At 41.0% G+C, this 22,016-nt stretch overlaps 1 protein-coding gene and 1 pseudogene across 4 annotated transcripts in view; one reads left to right on the top strand and one right to left on the bottom strand.

Annotated features, from left to right (window-relative positions):
- GPC1 (glypican 1) overlaps positions 1-22,016 on the top strand; it is a 276,986-nt gene that overhangs the window by 35,165 nt on the left and 219,805 nt on the right. The window contains exon 1 of one of the 4 annotated variants that reach the window (XM_025209847.1): positions 10,098-10,206. The exons of 2 other annotated variants lie outside the window; for them this stretch is intronic. In XM_025209847.1, coding sequence (XP_025065632.1) covers positions 10,113-10,206 — 94 coding nt within the window. In that variant the 5' untranslated portion in view covers positions 10,098-10,112. Of the gene's footprint in view, positions 1-10,097; positions 10,207-11,171; positions 11,248-22,016 lie in introns of those variants that run through there. One more of the 4 variants, XM_025209852.1, reaches the window with a different exon arrangement.
- On the bottom strand, positions 8,642-8,760 carry LOC112551055 (annotated as a pseudogene).

Genomic DNA, 22,016 nt, shown 5'->3' with positions numbered 1-22,016 from the left:
GTATCCATGGGAGTAGCAAAGAATTTGCTGGTGGAGTAGGGTTTTAGGATGGTCTCCCATTGCACACGTCTCTGTTTCAGCCATATTATATTTAAAGCTGATGCAAAATATGCTATATAGAACAACAGCACATCACTGTGCTTACCTTAGACAATCATACCATTAAGAGATAAAAAATCTTGTAGACTTATTTTACCAATGGATAACTGCTGCTGTGATTTAATATTTTGGGATGGTTCTGTTGTTTAGTAGGTCCCTTCTGGATTTAATAAGCTTGTAAGGTTAAAACCTGAATAAATTGGCACAATTAATTCTGACCAGGAGAAGCAAGTCTGGCCCCTGGAATAGCTCTGTTGTCTCTTTCTGGTATTAGCCCAGGGATGAATTTGGCCTCTTGATGCTATCGAAAAATGTTTTCCTTTGGTCTGGGGACATTTTCCCCAGCATCTGAGTTTGTCAAAATGTATTAAAAAAAAAAAAAAAAAAAAAACTTACATGAATGAAAAATGTTGAGACAGATGCAGGGGATTGAAACTACTCAAGACTCTCTGCCAACTTTAAACTATTTTTTTTTATCTTTTAAATTGCATTTTTTATCTTTTAACTTCCTACCACCAGAGCAATCAGTGTATGGAAGGTGATAACATGGAAATGCTGACATCCACAGGAGCTTTTCCTATCACAGAATTCCTGAATAAAGATGGATTATGAGATTTTGAAGCTGGATATACTTCATTTTTTCATCCTATCCAGATGGTCCTTCTTGCTGTCGTCCTGTTAGAGAAGGGACCAAAGAGGAATCATGGCCTTGTGGTTAGGGCCACAGGCCAGGTATTCAGAAGACCTAGATTAAATTCCCGCTGTTCTGCTACAGATTTCCTTTGTGACCTTAAGCCCACCACTTGATAACTTAGTGCCTCTTTTGTAAAGTGGAAATAACTAAATGTCTTTTCTCCCACCCTTTCCTGGTCTTGTCTTTTTAGGTTGTAAACTCTTCTAGGCAGGGACAGTCTCTTAACATAACTAAGAAAGAAAGAAATACTGTACAACAGGAGTCTGATTTAGGGTGGAGGTGAAATGTACATAATAACATTATGTCTATACTCTTCCTAGGTCTGTCCTGTGACATGCAGTTAGCCAAAGGGCACTTCCTTTCTCTGTAAGTACTGCAGTTGCAAGTTGTTCCGATCACATGATCTGCCTTGCTGTTAGTGAGGACTAGCTGTGCTTGGGATTGACCCTTGTTTTGCAAAGAGAGAACGTTGCATTCTAGTTTCCTTTTTCTTAGTGGTACTATTTTGTGTACTTTAATAATAGTGCTTCAATAAACAGGTGCTAGCCATAAGCAAATCAGTCACTCTGTTGAAGCCAGTTGAATGACAGTTACATCAGTTGCGAATCTAGCTAGTTCTCTGTATTACAGTGATTAAGGCCAAGATTTGGGCCCTGCTTTAAAGTAAATTTGTAACATCTCATTTTAATTGAAGATGATCCCCTCATGTTCCTTAGAATCTAGATCTTCCTCAGGGCAGAAGGGGTTACAACATTAAAATACAATTGAAATTCTTGTTGGGCCAGATGTGATGTGTAACCACAGAAAGTTGAGTTTGTTTCTGATCCCAGAACATGCATCATGTCCATGAGAGCAGGGTGCTTATTCTCTTGAAGAAGCAGGTTATTGAAATGTACAAGAATTTTGAGATGACACATTGAAATATACAAGAGCACAAGAATAGAGCAGATATGCAAGGACAGAGAAGGTGTGATGCAAGCCAGGACTTCAAAAAATCCACTCTCAATGAGGAATAGAAAGCAGGTTCAAGGTGGGAAATGCCTGATCAGTGCCTTTAACAAAAAGCAGGTTTTTCTTGGAAGTAAGTTACTAGCCTGAGTAAAAACATTATGACAGCTGAGGATCTGGTTCTGTGATTTTAGCTGAAAAATACAAATGAAAGATTACTTGCTTGGGAATTGAGCCAACTCTGAAGAACTTTGTATGTTTCGTGCCAGTGTCACTAGGTGCACGAGGTTCACAGAAGGGGAGACATCACTATTTTTCATCTTGTATTGCAAATTTTGTAATTTTCCAACACAAAAAGCACTAAGGTTTAATTTGAGTCAACCAAGGTTTTCTGCCAATGTACAATTCTTTTTACAAATGTTGTTTTCCAAACTGATGAGTCTGAGTAATGCCATAGTTTCCAATGGAATACTTAGTGGTTGGATATGCAAGTACCAAGTAACTCCTGAAAGTAATCACTGTTACCTCCAGGATGTTAGTAGCTCATGAAGTTTTTGAATGCTACTGGCTGCATTAAAATAAGAATGATACATTAACAATGAAAAAAGTATAACAAGAGTACACCACAAGATTAAGAGTTTGAAGACTGTAATATGTAGGATGTTCTCTTGTCTTCATCTGAGTTGTCATGAGTGCTGATTGAAAGGAAAACAGCGGGATATATGGATCATGTGGAAGAATTTAATGTTGACACATTTTTCCTTCTGAGAAGTCTCAACTTCTGCTACAAGACTACTTTGGTGTCCCAAAGTAAGTCTTTCTTATCACTGGGGTCATGATTTTATTTGACAAGGATTATCTCAAGGAAAACTGTAGATGCATTGTGCTAGCTCCATTATTTGTACAAGTTGCTTAACAAAGACAAAGCCAGGATCCTGCGTGAGTGGGAAATGACACTCCCAGAAGTCATTCACTGATCACCGAAATACATTTAGATTTGATAGAAAGCCCCATATATTGCAACATAACTAATTTTAACCAAAATGATAAGTAACGAACACTCCAGTGAGAATGTCAAGTCTGAAGTCTGGTTCTCCTCTGAAAAGTGACTGTGCAAATGAGGGAGCTTTTCTTTTCCTTGTGTACTCCATCAAATGAGTTGTTTACCATGTCACAGTTAGTTTCACCTGTGCTCCCTGAAAGTTAGAGGCAGCGCTATAACTGAGGATTGAAGTACTTCTCTAAACCCATGCTGTGTGTGCAAGAGTCAGTAACAAAAAGAAATCACCTGATTCTGATTTAGCAAGCAGCTCCCTTATTTTGGAAGGAACTTCGCAAGGCAATCGTTGATGCAGAATGTAAAAATAAAAAAGGAATTAGTGAAGAGAATTAGGCTTGGCACCTAGTTACCTATAAATAAAGTGTCAGTAACTAAGTAGACAGTGTAACTAAGGAGACAGGAACACAAAAATAGCTGATCATGCCACAGTAATTGGCATGACAGCCCACGCTGCCCCATGCATTGGTGGCTGCCCCAGGTGCAGAGCTGTCTTGCTATGCCTCTGCTGAACATACCTGATGCAGAAATCACTAAGACACAATAAACGCAGGATTTCACAAAGACATTTTTACAGTCTCATTTTTTAAGTAAAACAGCTGGTAGAGAACATGATGGTGAGATGTGTGCTCAGTAAAGTGAGTTCTATTTAAAGAAAAAAAAGCTTTGGAATCAGATGCTGCAAATGACAGCTTTTGTAGTGCTACGGCCTCTTAGGATCTGGGAATTCCATAGGGGTGCTCCTACTTTTACTGCCATATGAATGATTTGGTTGAACCATGAAGACTACACAGGTTTACTGTGTGTTTTTTTTTTTACTGAATTGGGAAGGGGGGGTGAGGAGATAAAATGAGCCTGCAATGTGATGCTGCATCTAGTAAAGCAACCAAAATGCTGGCTTGCATCCATAGATGCTTCTCAAGCAAATCCTGGGACGTCATTCTCCCCTTGTACTCGGCCTATAGTGAGGCCGCAGCTGGAGTACTGCGTCCAGTTTTGGGCTCCACAATTCAAAAAGGATGTGGAGAAGCTTGAGAGAGTCCAGAGAAGAGCCATGCGCATGATCAGAGGTCAGGGAAACAGACCCTACGATGACAGGCTGAGAGCCCTGGGGCTCTTTAGCCTGGAAAAGCGCAGGCTCAGGGGTGATCTGATGGCCACCTATAAGTTTATCAGGGGTGACCACCAGTATCCGGGGGAACGTTTGTTCACCAGAGCGCCCCAAGGGATGACAACTAGGTCGAATGGTGATAAACTACTACAAGACCATTTCAGGCTGGACATAAGGAAGAATTTCTTTACTGTCCGAGCCCCCAAGGTCTGGAACAGCCTGCCACCGGAGGTGGTTCAAGTGCCTACATTGAACACCTTCAAGAGCAAACTGGATGCTTATCTTGCTGGGATCCTGTGACCCCAGCTGACTTCCTGCCCTTTGGGCAGGGGGCTGGACTCGATGATCTTCCGAGGTCCCTTCCAGCCCTAATGTCTATGAAAATCTATGAAAAAAATAAAGGGAGGTCAAATGAAGGGTGGCTAAAAAGGGAGATCAAGAGCATAGTTCTTGAACTTCTTTATTTGCCACTAATATGGATTAAAAGTGTATTTTTAAAGGTTCCTTCAGTGTTTGAACAGTTATTCTTAGGCTCCATTCCACATAGTTAGACGTGAACTGCCAAGCTATCTTAGGAGCATGTCATCCTGCAAATAGTTGAGTGAAAAGAGGTACCGGCAAAAAGAAAACTTTGGAAACATATGGCATGTGTGATTTTCAGCCTCTCTAAAGCTTCTATAGAAGCCCTGAGATGGCTCATAATTTTGATAAGATTTCAGCAGGCAAGTAACTGAATACTAAGAATAATACAATCCACCAAAAGTTGCCTTTGTAGCTGTCATGTAAACAAGCAAACCTAGGAGAACTTTCATTTTTTTGCAGTTAGCTCTGGAATGTGAGAGGCTGGAAAGGAAAAAGTTTGGGAATTGTTTTAGTAGTTCATGGTAGTTCACTCCTTTGTCATCAGGAGACCAACAGTGATTTACACCAGCTAATTATCTGAGCCTAAAATCTTTTCTGATACTTCTACCTATAGCTTCTGCCTGTTTGAAGCTGCAAAAATATTAGATCAACTATTCAAATTCCAGCACGCTTTGTTGCTTGAATACAAGGCCATAAGGAAAAGGTTTTAAGGGTATTCGACTGCATTCCACAAAATATATCATATAATTATTGAGCATCTTTAGTGCATGCACTGTACCACAAACCTTTCTAAAGATAACCCTAAATAACAAAAAGGAAGCTATCTGTTTAGTTTCTTATCATATACCTTCCTGAATGGAAAACATTCTGGAATCCTTCTTGATTGCTTTTGGTGTTTGGTTGCTAATGGTACATGATCTGAACAACGTTTTAAAAAAAAAACAGCGCTTTACCTGGACTCTGAGTAATGTTGTTGTTACTTTTTAAGCACACCAAGTTATAATGTGCTTGTCACCAACTAGTTACCTTGTGTTTCATTTTAAATAAATGATATAATTAATTGCACTAAGTGCGTGAACTATACATATGAAGACATTAACCAATCGCTTAACTAGAGATGTGAAGGCCTGGGAAAAAAATGGGAACATTCAGGGGAAAAAACTGGGTTTTTTTCTGGTTTTTTCCAAGGACTTTTTTTTCCTTTTTTTAATGGAAAAATTGGAAATTTGGGGGAAAACTCTTATGAAATATTTTCTTTTAGAATGATGAATGAAATGCTTTTTAAGACAAGAGTTTCAAATATTGCTTATTACAGCTGCCCTTTACTCCCTCAAAATGATTTCTAATAACTATATAATATGAAGATGTTTTATGTAAGACAATCTCCAATATTAGATCATTACAATTCTTGTATATGGTAGACATAATACAACCCTCAAATCCAAGATGCATTTCTTCCCCCAGAGGGTACTGCCGTCTGCACAGGAGAAAGGAAGGATCCAGGGTAGCCTTTGCTTGTGTATTTCTGCACTGCCTGCATCCTTCCTTCCTCTGGTGACCTTTGATCTAGAGTTTGGTGGAGATAGAATAATATGTCCTCTTCCTGAGTCTTGACCAGGCCCCTCAACCTGGTCACCTCTCCCCTCAGAGGACTGGGAATGGACACTAGCAGCTCACTGCTATAGGGAAACAAGCAGCTTATTGCCCTTCTTGCTTGTGTGAAGAGACTGCTGAAGTCCTGCTGTGCGTAGCAAAGCCTCAAAGGAAGAAAAAAACCTAAAGATTTTGGTGGTGGACTGGAACCTGCCTCCTCCTGGACCCTGAAATACACAGAAGTACCTACCAAACTGCATCTAGCAACATAAAGGAACTGAAAATAGACTTCTTGTTTATTGAAAGGTGAGAGTTTCAATTTCTTTGAGTTCTGCATATTAAACTATATTTTCAGTTAGTATATTTTCATATTGTATGTAATTCATAATGTAGTTCCTACCAATCTGAAACTTGCCGAGCAAATCACACGCTACTCTTACCTTTAGCAGTGAGGTGAGGTGTGAGGGAAGGGGTGGTTCACAGTTACTTTACTGAGGAGTGTTCCCCTCCATCAAGTACTACATTTTTTTTCATGCCGTAGCTTAGTGTTTATATATGTAACCTAGCTATTAAATTACTTATTTCTTTTTTTTCTCCTCAGTAACATGGTGCAACCATCTCCTAACGTACAGAAGCATTTCTACACTGCAACTGCAAGTCATTCTGAAAAAAGCCTCTGTTTTGCAAATACTGTCAAATTAAATATGCATTTCCAAATGTTACCAGGATGACCAAACACATCCTTGCATGTATGAAGTGTCCTGCCGATACTAAAAAACAACCCTTCATGCTTGTGAGTGAGGTAGATCATGATGACAATGGAAGTAGACTTGCAAATGTTCTCGATCTAGAAGTCCTCCTGCTTCTTCTGTAACATCAGCATCACAAAGTCTTGCCCAGTCAACATCATCAGGTAAACAGATATCTCAACCAACTGTGTCCAAAAGATTCCCAATAACTTCATTTCTAGACAAGATGACACCTGAAGAGCAAGAAAAAATTGACCAAGCTCTTGCAAGAGCAATATATGCTTCTGGGATGCCACTATCAATCACTGAAAATGCACATTGGCAGGCAGCATTTAAATTATTAAGACCACTGTGTCATTTGCCCAGCCGACAGTCTTTGAGCAAGCCTCTTCTAGAGTCAGAATATGAATGTGTAATGCAATCTGTGCACAAAAAAATCAACAAAGCACTCTGTAGTGTAGTACTTACTGATGGGTGGACAAATGTAGGGGGAGAAGGAATCAAACTTTGTGATAGCACTACCTCAACCAGTTTTTCATAAAAGCATTGAAACGGGAGAATGCACATACAGCAAAGTATATAAGTAGTAAAATAGGTGAAGTCCTACAGAAGATTGGGAGTGGTAAAGTATTTGCCTTGCTGACTGACAGCGCAAGTAATATGAAAGCAGCATGGGAGATCATAATGGACAAATATCCACATATTACTGCAATAGGATGTGCTTCCCATGGCCTAAACTTGCTTCTTAATGATTTCATAAAGTTGGACACACTGCAAAAAATCTATAATAGAGCAAAAGAAGTTATAAAATATGTAAAATATACTCATATTGTAACTGCAATCTTTAAGAAGAAGCAGGAAGAAAAAAATGGTGACACAAACTTTGTAGTAAAACTAGATGGGGCAGGGTGAAGATCTCATTTGAAAGTTTACTAAAAAACAAAGACGCTTTTCAAGAAACAGTGATAACTGAAGATCTTAAAGTAGTCTGAAATTGTGCTTGCTGAGGATGTCTTCTGGGTCCAGCTGCAGAACTCTCTGAAGATTCTAAAGCCAATTCCTTCAGCAGTCACTGCATCTGAATCCCATGGTGCGCTTTTGTCAGACATTCCTTACCTAGGGTTACCATATTTCCGGTTCCAAAAAAGAGATCTCCAATCGCATGGTGGGGTCAGGGGGATATATGATTGTGGGGGGCAGTGATATGCTGGTCCTCTGGTCCTGCCCATTCCAGTGCCCCTCACTCCCAAGCCACAGTCCTCTCCTGCCTTGCCCTCAGGCCTGCTGGTGCCCCCCCTGCCCCCCCCAAGCCCTGCTGGTGCCCCTCACTCCTGACCCGCAGCCCCCCCTCCCCAGCCCTGCCAGTGCCTCTCACTCCTGACCTGCAGCCCCTTGCCCCCCCAGCACTGCTGGTGTCCCTCCTTCACAGACTCTGACCCTACTTGCTTCTCACTTTATTCAGATTCCTCCATCTTCTGCAGCATGTAAAAGAAACTGATCTGTGTTTAGAACTATACATGCCAAATCAAGAAGTAAACTAACCTGTGAAAGAGTAGAGAAGCTTGTTTCAATCCATGCAAACCTTCAGTTTTCTGAAGTCCATGAAGATAAAAATGAAGGTTCAGATTCAGAATCAGAAGATATTTTAGAAACTGAGCATGTCTTTGTTTAGACAAAGAAACTAGTAGTTTCAAGGTTATAGCTGATTGTTTAAATGACACATTGGTTTTATGTGCCAAATTTTGTCTCCAGCCTTAGAGGGGTGTTTTTTCTGAGCTCTTTTTCTAAAAACTTGAGTTTCTTCTGTTTCTGGAAAGCGCTGACTGTTTTGGAAGAGACTTTCTAAGTCCAGATAATAAAAACTTCCTTTTGTTTACTACAATGTTGATAGTTTCTATTTTCAACTTGTATTTTTTTCCTAGTTCTCATGAACTGGCAAAAACTAAGATATGCTTAATCACAGAAATTAAGGGTTGGAAGGGACCTTGAAAGATCATGAAGTCCAACCCCCCTGCTCTGGGCAGGAAATCCTACAGCACTGGGTATTCCCAGGCAGTTTCCTGTCCAAATACTAACCAGGCCCAACCCTGCTTAGCTTCTGAGATCAGACAAGATCAGGCATGTTCAGGGTGGTATGGCCATAAGTTAAATACCTTAGGGTGCAGAAGTTTGGAGCTCTATCTGTAACAATAATTGCAAATAATTATTTTAAATAGCTTAGTTTTATTAAAATAATACAGCATTTATGCTTTTAATTTTCATAAATATACCAAACATTTGGTTTTATGTGCTAATTAATTTATACATCAGTGATCACCAACCAATGAATCTTGATTCACTGGTAGATCTCAGAGCCTCTTGTGGTAGATCTCAGAGCCTCTTGGAGTCAACCTGAGGCTGGGGTGGGGGACTGAGTGCCCATGTGCATGCACGTGTGCATCCCAGCGCAGCATGTCAGTCTGTGGAGGAGGGAAGGAATGGGGGCTCGATCAAGGCCCCTGTGGTGAGGGACAGTGCTGCAGAGGCAGGAGCAAGGGTAAATTGAGTAGAGCCCTGGCTGGGTGGGACTTACCTGCTGGAGAGGCATGTCCCCAAATAATTTTTTCTCAATCTGCCTCCCCACCCTGCCTTCCCTCCTCACATACTTACCTGGTGGGCAGGGGGAAGTGGGGTGGCAGTGGTGCATGGTAGATCTTGGGTTGTTTTAAACGCCAAAGGTGATCTCCTACTTTAAAAGATTGGAGACCACTGTTATACATAATATATTTTGTGTTCTTAAAGTAGTAAAGTAAATAGAGATAACTCTTAAGGAATACACTGACTGGCACAGAAGATAAGCTGGAAGCCTCAGCAGAGAAATAGCATGTTCACTTGAAAGAACATGCAAGAAATAGGAAGCTGAGTTATGTACCAGGGGAAGTTTCTGAGTAGGTTTCAACATAGTGACGTACTAAGACTCCTGGCAGTCCTGGGCGAACTTTTAGTATTGGGCCCCCCTTCGCCAGAGATAATGATAGTTGGACAATGGGAAAAAAATTACCATTTTTAGTCCCCTTTCCGTTTAGGCGCTGGGCGGCTGCCTGGTTTGCCCAATGCATGTGTCCAGCCCTGTTTGAACACTAGCCCTGTTGCAGAGTAAAGATCTTGGATGGCTTTTGAACATAAAGAGCGAACTTCCCAGATGTATGCTGTGCAAAACTGACAGTCTGCTGCTTGTATTCCATTTGTTTTTGTGAACTGCTGCACATCTGAAAGGGGCTTCCAATTCTCCGGACACTAGTATTCGCTAGACCATTTTTCTCTCTACCTCCCCCTTCCACTCCCAGTTACACACCAGTGATAGCACGGCAAAGAAAGACAAAGCTGTCAGCCACTCAATTGTCAGGAGGAGATCAAATTCAGTGTTACTATTGGAACATGGCATGCTATGACTCAGAGCACTGATTACTCACTCGTCTCCCACACTGTCAGCTGAGGAAAAGATAAAAGGACAGCAAGATGCACTGCAGGCACCTAGCAGTTGTTTGGGGAAAGTTTAAAAACACATCCAAATGCAATGGAGATACAACTGTGGGTTACAATGAGCACAGAGGTAAGAAGAAATGAGAAAAATAGCTCTTTTGGCTGGCTAGATTTGTGTATGGTTGGTGGGCGACAGTTTATTTTGATCCTCTGGTTTGTTGCGCTGCGTGTTCCTTACCCAAGAGCAAACTTATCTGTTCAGCTGGGTACAAACAATGCAAGTGAATTACAGCAGCATCATTTACCAGCCTACAAACAGTTATTAACATACATGTTAGTTCCCCAGTGTTTTCAAAGAGGCTTCACGTTGTGATTTTTCTCCCATGTCGGAACAGCATCTGCTGTTCGGATTAGCACAGAAAATGATACCCTTGCTCACTCAGAGGTATGTCATTCCTACCAGCTAGAGGCCAGAGACATTTTGAATGCACTAAATCAGTTATTGTGTATTCTTTGCAAATCCCACTCTGTTGGAGGACTGAACTGTGGAGTCTGCTGGGTAATGGTAGTGGTTTAGGAAGATGGTGAAAACCTGTTTCAGTCTCATCTGCACAGCCGGTAGTTGCTTTTTACCTTTGCCTGAAGATGGCCATGTTGTAACTGTGCATCTCAAGATGGTCAGATTTACTGTAGATGCTAGGTAGTACGTCTTGTCTTCTTTTTTCTAAAGTCTGGGCTGTCACTATTCTGTCCTCATTAGGCTACACACTGCTGCTGACATTTCACGTGATCCAAAGAAAACTAATGTACTCAGGAAGCTGGCAGAAGACCTGCCTTGGCCAGGTTGAAAGTGACTCTTGCAATATGTAGCAAGGCACTGCTCTTTATTGCTCCAGGTCTTCCCGAAGTAGACGTTTCACATATCAGAAATGGTAGTCCTGATAGGCTCTGTTAAACAATGACTGTCTTCAGATTTCATTTTATGTCTCCTTTCCCAAACCCCTACCAATAGGTCCTAAGTTTGGCATCTTACTTATGCTGGGATAGAGAGGATAATGCAAGAGTGGACAACCTGTGGCACACATGCCACAAGTGGTATGGGCGGCCTCTATGCACGGTATATGGAAGATCAGGGAGAACAGCAGCAGATGGAGCAGGAAGCAGAAAGCAGGTCAGCGGATTGGGCAGAGGAAGGGGATAAGAGGGGCTTTGTTTGTGGTACTCCTGCCAAAAAGACTAGCCCCTGTTGGTTTAATGTTTGACTGCAGACTTTCCAAAGTTTAGTTCATCTCTATAAAGATGCTTTACTAAATCCATGTTTTGGGGGGTATTGGTTATAGTGTGTTGGGTGTTTGTGCCCGAAAGCTGGCAAAGAACAATTTTTCCAACTATTTTAATTGCTCTGATAAAAGATATCGCGTTTACCCCCAAAAAATGTATTTTACTTACCAAAGACCCTACATAGGTCCTTAACATGGCAGATAGATTAGTATTAGCTTGAAAAATCTGAGATACTCAGGAAGTGAACCTCAGAGATCATCAGATTGTAGCACCACTTACCAGCACTATGATTCTGGTATCTTATATGAAGATTTTTTAGTCTATTATGACTTTTTTTCTCAGTATGATTCAACCTCTCTCTAAGCACTGGAAACATTTAAAAACAACTATAATGAATAGTCCAACAATGAAACACTAAATGATGCTAAAAGGTTATTGTCCTTGTGACTAAAATCCCCACCCTTTTCCTTATTATGCTCAAAAAAAAAATGCAGATTTTTCAAATGTGATTAGTGATTTTTTTCTGCCTATAATTTTGTTTGTCTAGTTTGAGGGAACTACTTATCAGAAGGTTAGCCATCAATCTGTCCTTTCTGAAAATGTTGCCCCTCAACAATACCTCAGGTTGAGTACCCAAAGTTCCAAGCCATTCCTGAAAATGTTGAAGCAGCATGAATATGCCTGCAAGGTAAACAGGCTCAGCTATGTTAAATAAAGGGGATAAATAAATCTCCTTTCAGAATAACCTATCATGTCTCCCAATACATACGCTTAAGGATTAGGCACAAAAATCTTAGCTGATATTGCCTCTTCCACATTGTTGAAAGGGGGAATTGTTTCTAATGTTCCTAGAATCAAAGTATATTCATGTTCCATGGGAGGGCTCTGACAGATCCCAACCAACTCAGATTGCAACTGAACGAGAACTGGAAGCCAGAATATGCACTGTAGTCGCTAGCTGAGAGAGTTAATGTTAGCTAGGGTCTAACAGTAGGGGTGCACCGATAAAGATTTTCTTGGCTGATACCAATAGCTGATTATTCACCAGTCATATTGGCTGATACTGATCCGATAACCAATTTACAGGAATGCAGGTGGGCAGCATGGAGAGCAGCACCCTGCAGGTAAGTCTGTGGAAAGAAAGGGGAATGGGGGGTGCAGATCAAGGCCCCCATAGTGAGGGAGGGAGTGGGGCTGGGGCTGGGGCAGGGCAGTGAATGGGGCTCCGGGGTCAGAGCAGGGAGCGGGATGGAGCCGTGGGCGGCTCGTCCAGAAGATCAGCATCCCAGCATCTAATAATGGTTGTGGGGGTGCTTGAACATCAAATGAGCTTAGTTCAAGTGCCACTGCCACCATTTTTAAGCTCTAGGACACTTTTAACCAGAGCCAAGTGAGGTGAGGGCGGAGGCAGGCTGCCTGTTGTGGGCTCGGGGCTCTTTGCCCTGCTGCCTTTGCCCTGGGAGCCGTGCGCTAGCCATGCCATGTCCCCTACCCATCCAGCAGTGGGAGGCACAGCTCACCACTGCCATTGCTGCCAGATGGGCAACGGATGCAGCACGGCCAGCGTGCAGCTCCCAATGCAAAAGCAGCAGGGTGAAGAGCCCACAGTGGGCAGCCTGCATCTGCCGTCCCGCTCGGTTCAGCTCTAGGTAAAAGAATCCCAGCGCTTAAAAATGGCGGCAGCAGCACTTGAATTCAAGCTCATAGAATGGCCCCGCTGCCATTTTTAAGCACCAGGACACTGATCCCCTGGACAAGCTGCCTGCGACTCCGTCCCACTCCCCACCCTGGCCCCAGGGTCCCATTCACCACGCAGCCCCTGACCCTGCCTCTGCCCCACTCCCCCCCTCACAATGGGAGCCCTGATCTGCCTGCTCCATGCCCCTTCCCCTCCACAAATTTACCTGCAGGGCACTACTCCCCACGCTGCTCAGCTAAATTTCTGGCTGCATGCATGTGTGCAGATGCATGTGGTGTCCAGGGGCCCCCAGCCAGAAGGCATATTACATTTATTGGTACATTTTCAGCTACACCAGCCAAAAATAGTCAATAGCCAATAACGTTAATTTTCCTTTTATCAGTACCATCCAATATGGCACCAATATATCTAATGGTGCCTTTCCATTTTTCCCATAGGAGATGCAGGCAAGTTAGACAGACAGTGAAAGGAATAATATAATTTACTTTTCTCTTGATCCAATCTTTTCAATTCAGGTCCCTGTAAAGTTTGAGCTCAATTCTGCATTGTTTATAGACTGTTCCATAGATTATATGACATTTATGCAGATTCTTGGGTGGAAACAAGCCAGCAAACTTGTGCATGCATGCATGTGTACAAACAGGTTGCTCCTATCCTTGTCTTCTCTCCAGCCATCTGATTACATTTTCTATAGACCCCTGATAATTTGGTTCATCGTGCCTGGTAATGGGACGCTGAGCTTCAATTGTCCTCCAAGGGAGCCTAGCACTATTGGAAGTATGTTTCAGTTTAATCACCTATCGTCTTCATCCTGGTTGTGGCTATCATGCTTTTAGAGACTCTAGGGAATGGCAAGATTGTCTGTCTCCCTTTCTCCAATTTACCCAGGTCCAGTTGTTCTCTGGTCATAGCATATGAATATAATAGGCCTGGCTTCAAATCCTGGCTGAATCCCCATTTCAACATATGCCAGGGGTTGAAGCAGGGATCTCCAGGACTTAAAAGCAGGGTTGTCTATGTTTTGACCTGAAAACTATAGAGTTGTCTTCAGTATGTCTGAGACACAGATGGGGGCATGTAATGCATTGACCAGTGAGTGATGCTGACACAAGGCCCAATTTAATGTAGCAGCTTGTGGATTTGTAGTAAAAGATGAACCAAATGAAAAACCTTGGACAGGTCACTAGGAATCACAGACTAAGGGCTTGTAATTGCTTCCCTGCATCTTATTTTGTTGAGGTAGGGGAAAGGAAGAAAATACAGTCTCGCTGACAATCTCTCTTTACCAAGTAGAAAACAAGTAATGATTGCAAGTGGGAATGATGGACAGCCCCAGACTGTACTCTCTGGGTTTGAATAGAGCTGTTAAGTGGCATCTGAAGGGCTAAAGCATGGGTGATTAAAAAGATGCTATCTTCAAGCCTCAGCCAGCCAGACAATGTGTATTTTTGATGGGTAAATCCTGAAACAATTATGTCCCAGAGTGTAGTTGGGTTGTTTCTTATCTAACTAATGACCTATTGGCAAGACTGCTTTTAAAAGGTTTATAATGTCTAATACTTACAAGGACAGAAGTTGCTATGGCTCATATGTGCACTGTACTTTGCTTAAAAATAATTAGTCAGTGGTTATATATGTAGGTTTATCATTAATACCCCCTTTCCTGGGTGAAGTTCTGTTTTTATCCTGATTTATAAAAGGACTCGCTGCTTTTCTCAGATTGCCGTATACATCCGACACATTGAGCTGTACACAACTTGGTCTTCTAAGCTTTCTCTTCATCTACTCTCTCTATTTAATGAGATGCTGGTCTGGTGTATAAAAACAACTGTGCTCATTTCTGATTAGATTCTAAAGTAACTTAGCTGGGTTGAAGAGCGCAAGAGAGTGAGCTGAAACTACTCAAAGCTATGGGAAGGAGCTAGAGAGAGAGAGTGAGTGTGTGTCACACCCTTCTTTATGGGGTAAGTCCTCCTTAACCCTTACCCTTTTGGTATCTGGCTATAAGGACACACACAAACCTTCTGTGCATGTGAATGACATATGCACCCCAGACATGGTTGAAACGACCCTTGTGTCACAATTCCCCTGCTGTTTACTTCGGGGAGGGCTGTGTGTGATACTTAGTATCAATATGGGACTCGCGGGACCTGGATTCTATTCCACACTCGGCCAAAGAATTTCAGAGTGACTTTGGGCAACTGTCACTTGGCATGTTTGTGCTGTAGCTTCCTGTCTGTAAAATAAGGAGAACACACTTCCCTGCCTCACCGGCTGCTGTGAAGAAAGACACAGTTGTTGGTCAAAGGTTGTGAGGTGCTCAGTTCCTTTATGCATGGTGGCAGGGGGGCATAGAAAGAGATTTCAATTCTTCCTTCCCACAACCATGAAAAAAGGAGAGTTGGTAATACAAAACCAAATTGTTTCTTCCAATACTGATATTCACAAAACAATTTTTGAAATAATTAAAACAGTGGTTCCAGGAGTGCGAATAAGTTATTGACTCTGCAAAGAAGAAAACAATAAGCCAAATGTTATGTTATTGTTACTGCAGTCCTTTATCACTACTATTATTATACAGTACAACATGAATACTTAAGGCACCCCAGATAAATGTTCTTTTTTCTGAGGAACTGAGAGCCATTTTAGAAGGAAGTTGTTTATTTAAAAAATAACAGAGAAGTGCCCATGCTGTGTTTCAGAGGAGCAAAAATTCACAACAAAAACTTTTTTTTTCCTTTCTAGTGGACAAAATACCTCAGTTGTAACATTCAGGTGATACAAATTGTTAGCATGCTTTTATCAAACAGTTAATATACGAGACAAAGAAAGGAATGGTTGAGGTAATGAAAGACAGCCAGGGCGCTTCAGTAGGACACTGCATGGAAAGGCAGGTAAGAGAAGGATAGACTTTGGTGACAGAAAAAGCTGTTTAGCAATTTAGCTGGTACATACTGCTTGGTTGCTATAAAACAAGGGTGTCTAGCTTGGAGCCAGAAATGGATGCCATGGGAATCATTCAGCTATTGTCACATCATAAGGGACAATCTTCTAGACCCATCTCATGTGCAACACAGGCCGTGAAACTTCTTCAGATTAACTTCTCCTTGACCTAGAGCTTATCTTTTGTTTTATTATTGTGATCATGGGGCCCTTCCCATACTGCTAAATGGGAAGGAGATCCCAGCTGGAGAAGGAACCGTCCCATAAATATGCTAGTGGAGTACAGTATTAGTTGATAATCACTCACTCAGGAATTTGGGTGCGTCTACACGTGCATTAATGCATTTTTCCTAATGCACTTTAAATTTAGTACCTCCAATGTGAGGTACTAAATTAATGCGCTTTAGGCTGCCCTAACGCGCCAAAGCACAAGTGCGTGTTTTTGGGTGACAATGCGCAGTAGCTTATTTTACTGTGCATTAGTGTAATAGGGTTTTACACACCAGTTTAATGAACAGTAAAATAGGCTACAGTGCATTAAAACGCACATATAGATGTTCCCACTATGTTTTTTTTTGTCTTCATAAACATGCCCATGGATTTCTGACCTTTCTCTTTCTGTAACTTGGCTTTCTTTCTTACTGTTTCATTTTCTTTTCATCATACTAATATTAAAAATGCTGCAGTTCCAGACCACCATTTTGATATTGTAATGCCTATTGTTGGCCAGTCTGAGAGCTACGATAACTAGTGAACAATAACAGCCACAACACGAAGCAGTGGTGTGTCACAATCTGCATTTTTCACAGAAATTGTTTTGAGGAAATTGAGAAACTAATAGCTTGAAGAAGTTGGAGAAACTATTCTGGGTCTAGTAAAGGATTTTGAAAGAAAAAACCATCTCTTGGATGTAGTGATGGGTTATAGAGATGGAATGAACAAATTTCCTACCCGGTTAAAGTCTTTGACTTGCTTCCTTTCTCAACACTGTGCAGAATATGTATCCTGACTCGAATGTAATGGATGATTCAATGTTTTTATATCAGCTATAAAATTGAAATAAGTTTATATCTGTTATAGTCTGTTATAGAACTTAGATTAGTGTGTACAAGGTAGGGAGTATTTTCCAAAGACAGTATTTAAAAATGTAATTTTTTTAAAAGAAAAAGAGATCCATCAGTAATAGGCAATTCAGAAAGGGATGGGATGATGATTTCCTAGAAATACAGCATTCTGGCACCCTTTGCTCCTGCTGCATTGCAGACTATCCCTTTTTTAAGCCTTTTGAATACTGGCTGATGGCAAATGCTGTGTTACTAGGGAGCAGAGGAAATAAACCATGTGAACAGCGTACAAATTGAAAATTGTCCTCTCAACAAGGACTTGAGAGCCCTTACTGCTCCAAACTATTTTCAATCGTTCTGTTTTACGGCTTATTTTTGACACATCTCCACATACTAGTTCTATGAGGAACAACATGCAAACTTTTTCTCATGAGTTAATTTGCTTTCTTTTTCCTTGACTGTGCTATGATGTTAGATACTGAAAATGGGATCAATTAGGGATCCAAAGCCTTTTAGAAAGGAATAGTGCATAAGTAAAACACATTTATGCTGTAAGAAGGAAATTGATCTCTGTTTGTTTCTTCAATTTTAATAGGCCAATTTAATGTTTTGGGCCTCCAGCAATGTACAGAGTTTGTGAAGAGTTGAGATTGGCTATTCAGAATTAATTTGGGTTCAGCCAGTAGCTTTTTTTAAAACCTCTTACTTCCTGCCTATCTGCCCTTGGTAAAACGGTACTGTTCCAATCACTGACACTAATACACGTTGCTGTTTTAGTGTCTATGAACTATGAAGATAGTTCTTCCTTCCCTGTTCAGAAAAAGGTTAAAGGAAGATATTGAGGCCTTTCCCAACTTAGCTAAACTGCTGTTAAATATACAGCCACTTTACAGAGGAGTTGAAAACACCAGGGGTCCAATCCTGTTTCCTTTGAAGTCAGCGGGAGTTTTACCATTGACTTCAGTGGGAGCAGGTTCAGGCCTCAGGTGAACAACAACCCGAAGTTAGAGTAAATGCTTCACATCATGTTGAAAAGGAACAGGATTTTAAAAGGCAGCTCCTCCGTGAGATGAGATATTCCTGCTCGTTCTCTTCGTCAGATGTTGCTTTAGAAGTCAGTAATTCAGCGTCTCTATCTGCTTAAGGCAACTGCTGATCAAAGTATGCTTTTTGTTATTTGTGCACCCTAATAAATATCTTATCAAGACAGATGTAGGACTCCTTAAGGGGGGTGAAAAAAGGATTTGTCAGGTGGAAACTAACACTCAAGATGAAAGGCAGGATGGAGACGCACCTTATAAGCTAACTGAATCAGAGAGAGATAAGCTTTTGTGAACAACTTACTTCATCAGCTGCAGATAGCTGTTAGTGTTGCATCTGATGAAATGAGCAGTTGTTCACTAAAACTTTGTATCTCTGATTCAATTAGTTGGTAAGGTGCACCACCTCTACCTCACCTTCTGCCTGACTTCAGCCTAACACAGCTACCTACTACTCTCTATGCCCCTGTCTGCTGAAAATGAAAAGTGTGGTTTTGTCACCTGCACTCACAGTAAGCAAGGTGGACCTGAATTCATTGTTAAAGGCAGTTGGTAGACCAATTCTAGACTTACTGGTCCTACTGCACTTTAGAAAGCTGGTGTTACTGGCTTCTTTGTCAGCACTGCTGAAGAAATGAGTTGGGAATGAGCTGAGTGAAAGGAAGAAATGAAAGAGGAAAAGGGGGATGGGATGAATGAATGGCTTCAGATGCAAGTAAATAGAAGATATGAAGAAGAAAAGGAAGAATAGATAAGATTGTCAAGCTGACAGTCTAATACAGAAAATTTTCTTTTGTGTAACAATACTGCGCGTTTTGCAGCTGATTAGCCGGGTACACGCAGGATCATGTAGAATTTGTAAATTAGATTAAATCGTATCAATTGCTTAGCACAGTAAATGTGGTAGGGCTGCCATAAAAAGGCATAAAGGCCACATTTCAGTGACAGTCCTGAAGGTCAGGTGGGGAGATTAGCTGTTGGTTGGGTGCCTGAAGCTGAGGAAAAGATGGTGCTAGGCATGTGCAGAGAGAGGGGACATCCCCCTACTGCAAATAGTATTTGCCACCTTGTACAAAGAAAATTTTCAGGACTTGGGGCAAGGTTTGGAACTGAGGGAAAATATAGTTGAGGTGAAACAAATAAAATTCCATGCCTTGTATTTTAGCTGGCACATGAAAGGGAAACACAGAGATGCATCTCTTGCAGTATTAATTTTCCCTGCAGGCATATGTGACTCTTGTGCTGGCAAAATGTTTTACACTAACTGTCCCCACGACAGATGTGTTGTCCTTGTCCTTTGCTATGCAAATGGGGTCTCATCCATAGATTGCAACCTCAGTGCACTTTTAACGGTATACCCCAGGGCAAGATTGCCTAGCATCCTAGAAGTCAGGGGAAGGAAAACCACAGAATCACCCAGTCTCTCTCTCCCTGCAAATACAGAATCGTTCCTTAATGGCATAATCATGCTGTTTTGTTCTCCCTAATTTTAAGTGTGATGGATCCTGTTCTCATGATTCCATGGTTCTATTTCCATTTTAATTGTTTGGGCCCAAGTTTATGGAGACTTAGCATAGGCTGGCATTAAAGCTGAAGGTACAGATGTGCTGAAGAACCCGGGGAGATGGAGAGGGACACAATACCAAGGGGAATTCTGAGTACAGTGTCTCCTTGTCTGTCTCTGCTCTTTAATAGTTCATTCAAGTGGGTAAGTCAAGGTATGCATAGCTAGCTGGACCAGAGAGAAAAATTCTGTACACTGAGTTCACTACCCTGCTAGCCTAGGAAGGAAGGTGCAGCTGGAATACTGCGGTAGGCAAGAAACTGGAGAAGATTTTGTGGGTGTGTAACAGGTATTCACTCTTCTATACAATTTCATGGATAAGCAAGGTCTTTAGTTTCTGAATGACCAATAAATTTTACTACTTTGCTCTTTAACTTCAGCAGAGAGGGAAAAGACTTCAGGTGGCTGTAGCTATGACATTATTGGTTTCCACGTTGATATTTATTTTTATATTAGCAGCTCAGATGGAGAGGTTAGGACCATGGAGAAAAAATGTCCAAGGAGTTAGAAATGCTGAAAACTGTATTTAGAATTCTTGTAGTCAAAATATAGTTCAATTGCAAATCACCCTGGAACTGCATTTTTCTTACATAAAAATCAAAACACAATTAGTGCTATTGATGCTTGCTGGTATATTAGATTCTTGCTAATGCCAACAGGGTTCAGACTGCAAAGATGTGGAGCTACTGTAGTGAATCTCTTCAGCACTGGAAGCTAAGTTATGCTGCTTCAAGAGCATTTCTGTCTTTGTGACTGTTGTGGAGTTGACTGTGGACTTGGATAAAGTTATAGTAAGGCCCTCAGTTTGGGACTTGAAAAGACAAAACAATGGATACAGGGAAAAGAAAAATGGTAACAGTGGGAATCCCTATTTAAAGGGAGCTTCCCTGCTCCCTTTAAAACAGTGAAACTAAACAGGGAGCTGCAGATGCTCGTCACCTAATGTCGCTTTTTAAGCATCTGATGCATAAGAAACTCCTTTGAAATGCTGCAGATTTGGTCAAATGGGAACAGCAAGTTTTGTGTGTTTCAATATAGGGATGAGTAATGGAATATCAAATAAATAGTTTAAACTTGAAATTATTTATTAACTAGCACATAAAGTCTATTTAGGGGCTTTTATAAGGCTGATTCTGAAATAGTATTTTTCAGGATTGTAGTTATAGCCTTTACATGGTGCAGAGTGAGTACTGAAAGTTTTCTTTGAAAAACAGAAGGTAAATAATGCAATTAATCAAAGGCAATTTTTTTACGCAGTTTGTATATAAACTGCAGATGTAACTTCTTGGTGACACTCATGTGAAAAAGATCCAGTGGCCAAAATGTCAGGATGTACCTTTCTGGAGTAGTACGTTACTGAAACTGTTGAGCTTTCCTTGGAGTTGATTTATGATGAAACAGGCCAACAGGAGGTATACACACAATAAGTGGCAGTTTCTCTAATCATAACCATTCACTACTGAAAGCAGTGGAGCCCCTTTTCAATCTGTTATTCTTTGAACATATTTTCTAAAGTTCATAGCGAGGGAACCATGATCCAAACCCCTGACACCCAGATCCTCCAAATACCCATGTAAGTAATTTTAATCCTATGAGTAGTCTCAAGTAAATCCATGCGTACTTTGTTTTCTAATATTTTGTTGGAGGAAAAGCAGTCAAGTACTTTCTATAGGAATTCCTTAGGTGTTGCATGGTTTTCAACACAAAGTGGTGTAGCATCCATCTATGAAGAGAAAAGAACATTTTCCGCAATTCATTTCTTTGGAGTGGAGGAAATTCATTTCATTACAGTTTTCTAAAAATAGAATCTCAATATTGGTTTGCTTGTACAAATCCAGGAGAGCAGAATGGCAGATCAATAACATTACAAGGGGTGGTTTTATTACTCTTTAAAGCATAGTGGAATTACAAAACAGTTTATCAGTTTTTTCCATCTCAGAATGTTATGACAAATACAAGGCAGCTTCTTCAGCTACATCACCTTGATAAGCTCTGAAAAGTTGAGTAGGATCTCAGTTGGTTAGAATTTCAATGGGAAATTTCCAAGGAAAACAAAAATGCTACAAAACATTTAGCAGTTCAGTGGTGGCACCATTTTCTGTGTCAAGAAAGAATCGGTGGTCTTCAAACACAATACATAGAGCCCATTGTTAACACAGGTGTCACGTTTTGCACTGCTCTTTGAGGGTGATATATGAATTTAAAATGTCTAGTGAAATGAGTCCGCTTGTAAAAGACCTAGTCTTGATACCCAGACCATCTACAGTAATTACATTTCCATACTCTTTTTGTATGTTTTTAGATCCACAGTTGTAAGCATTTTCCAACTTGGGCATCAGTGTCTGACAA

This window comes from Alligator sinensis, unplaced genomic scaffold (genome assembly GCF_000455745.1).
Source record: "Alligator sinensis unplaced genomic scaffold, ASM45574v1 scaffold237_1, whole genome shotgun sequence".
In the NCBI taxonomy this organism is placed as follows: Eukaryota; Metazoa; Chordata; order Crocodylia; family Alligatoridae; genus Alligator; species Alligator sinensis.
This window is presented reverse-complemented; position numbering and strand designations above follow the sequence as displayed.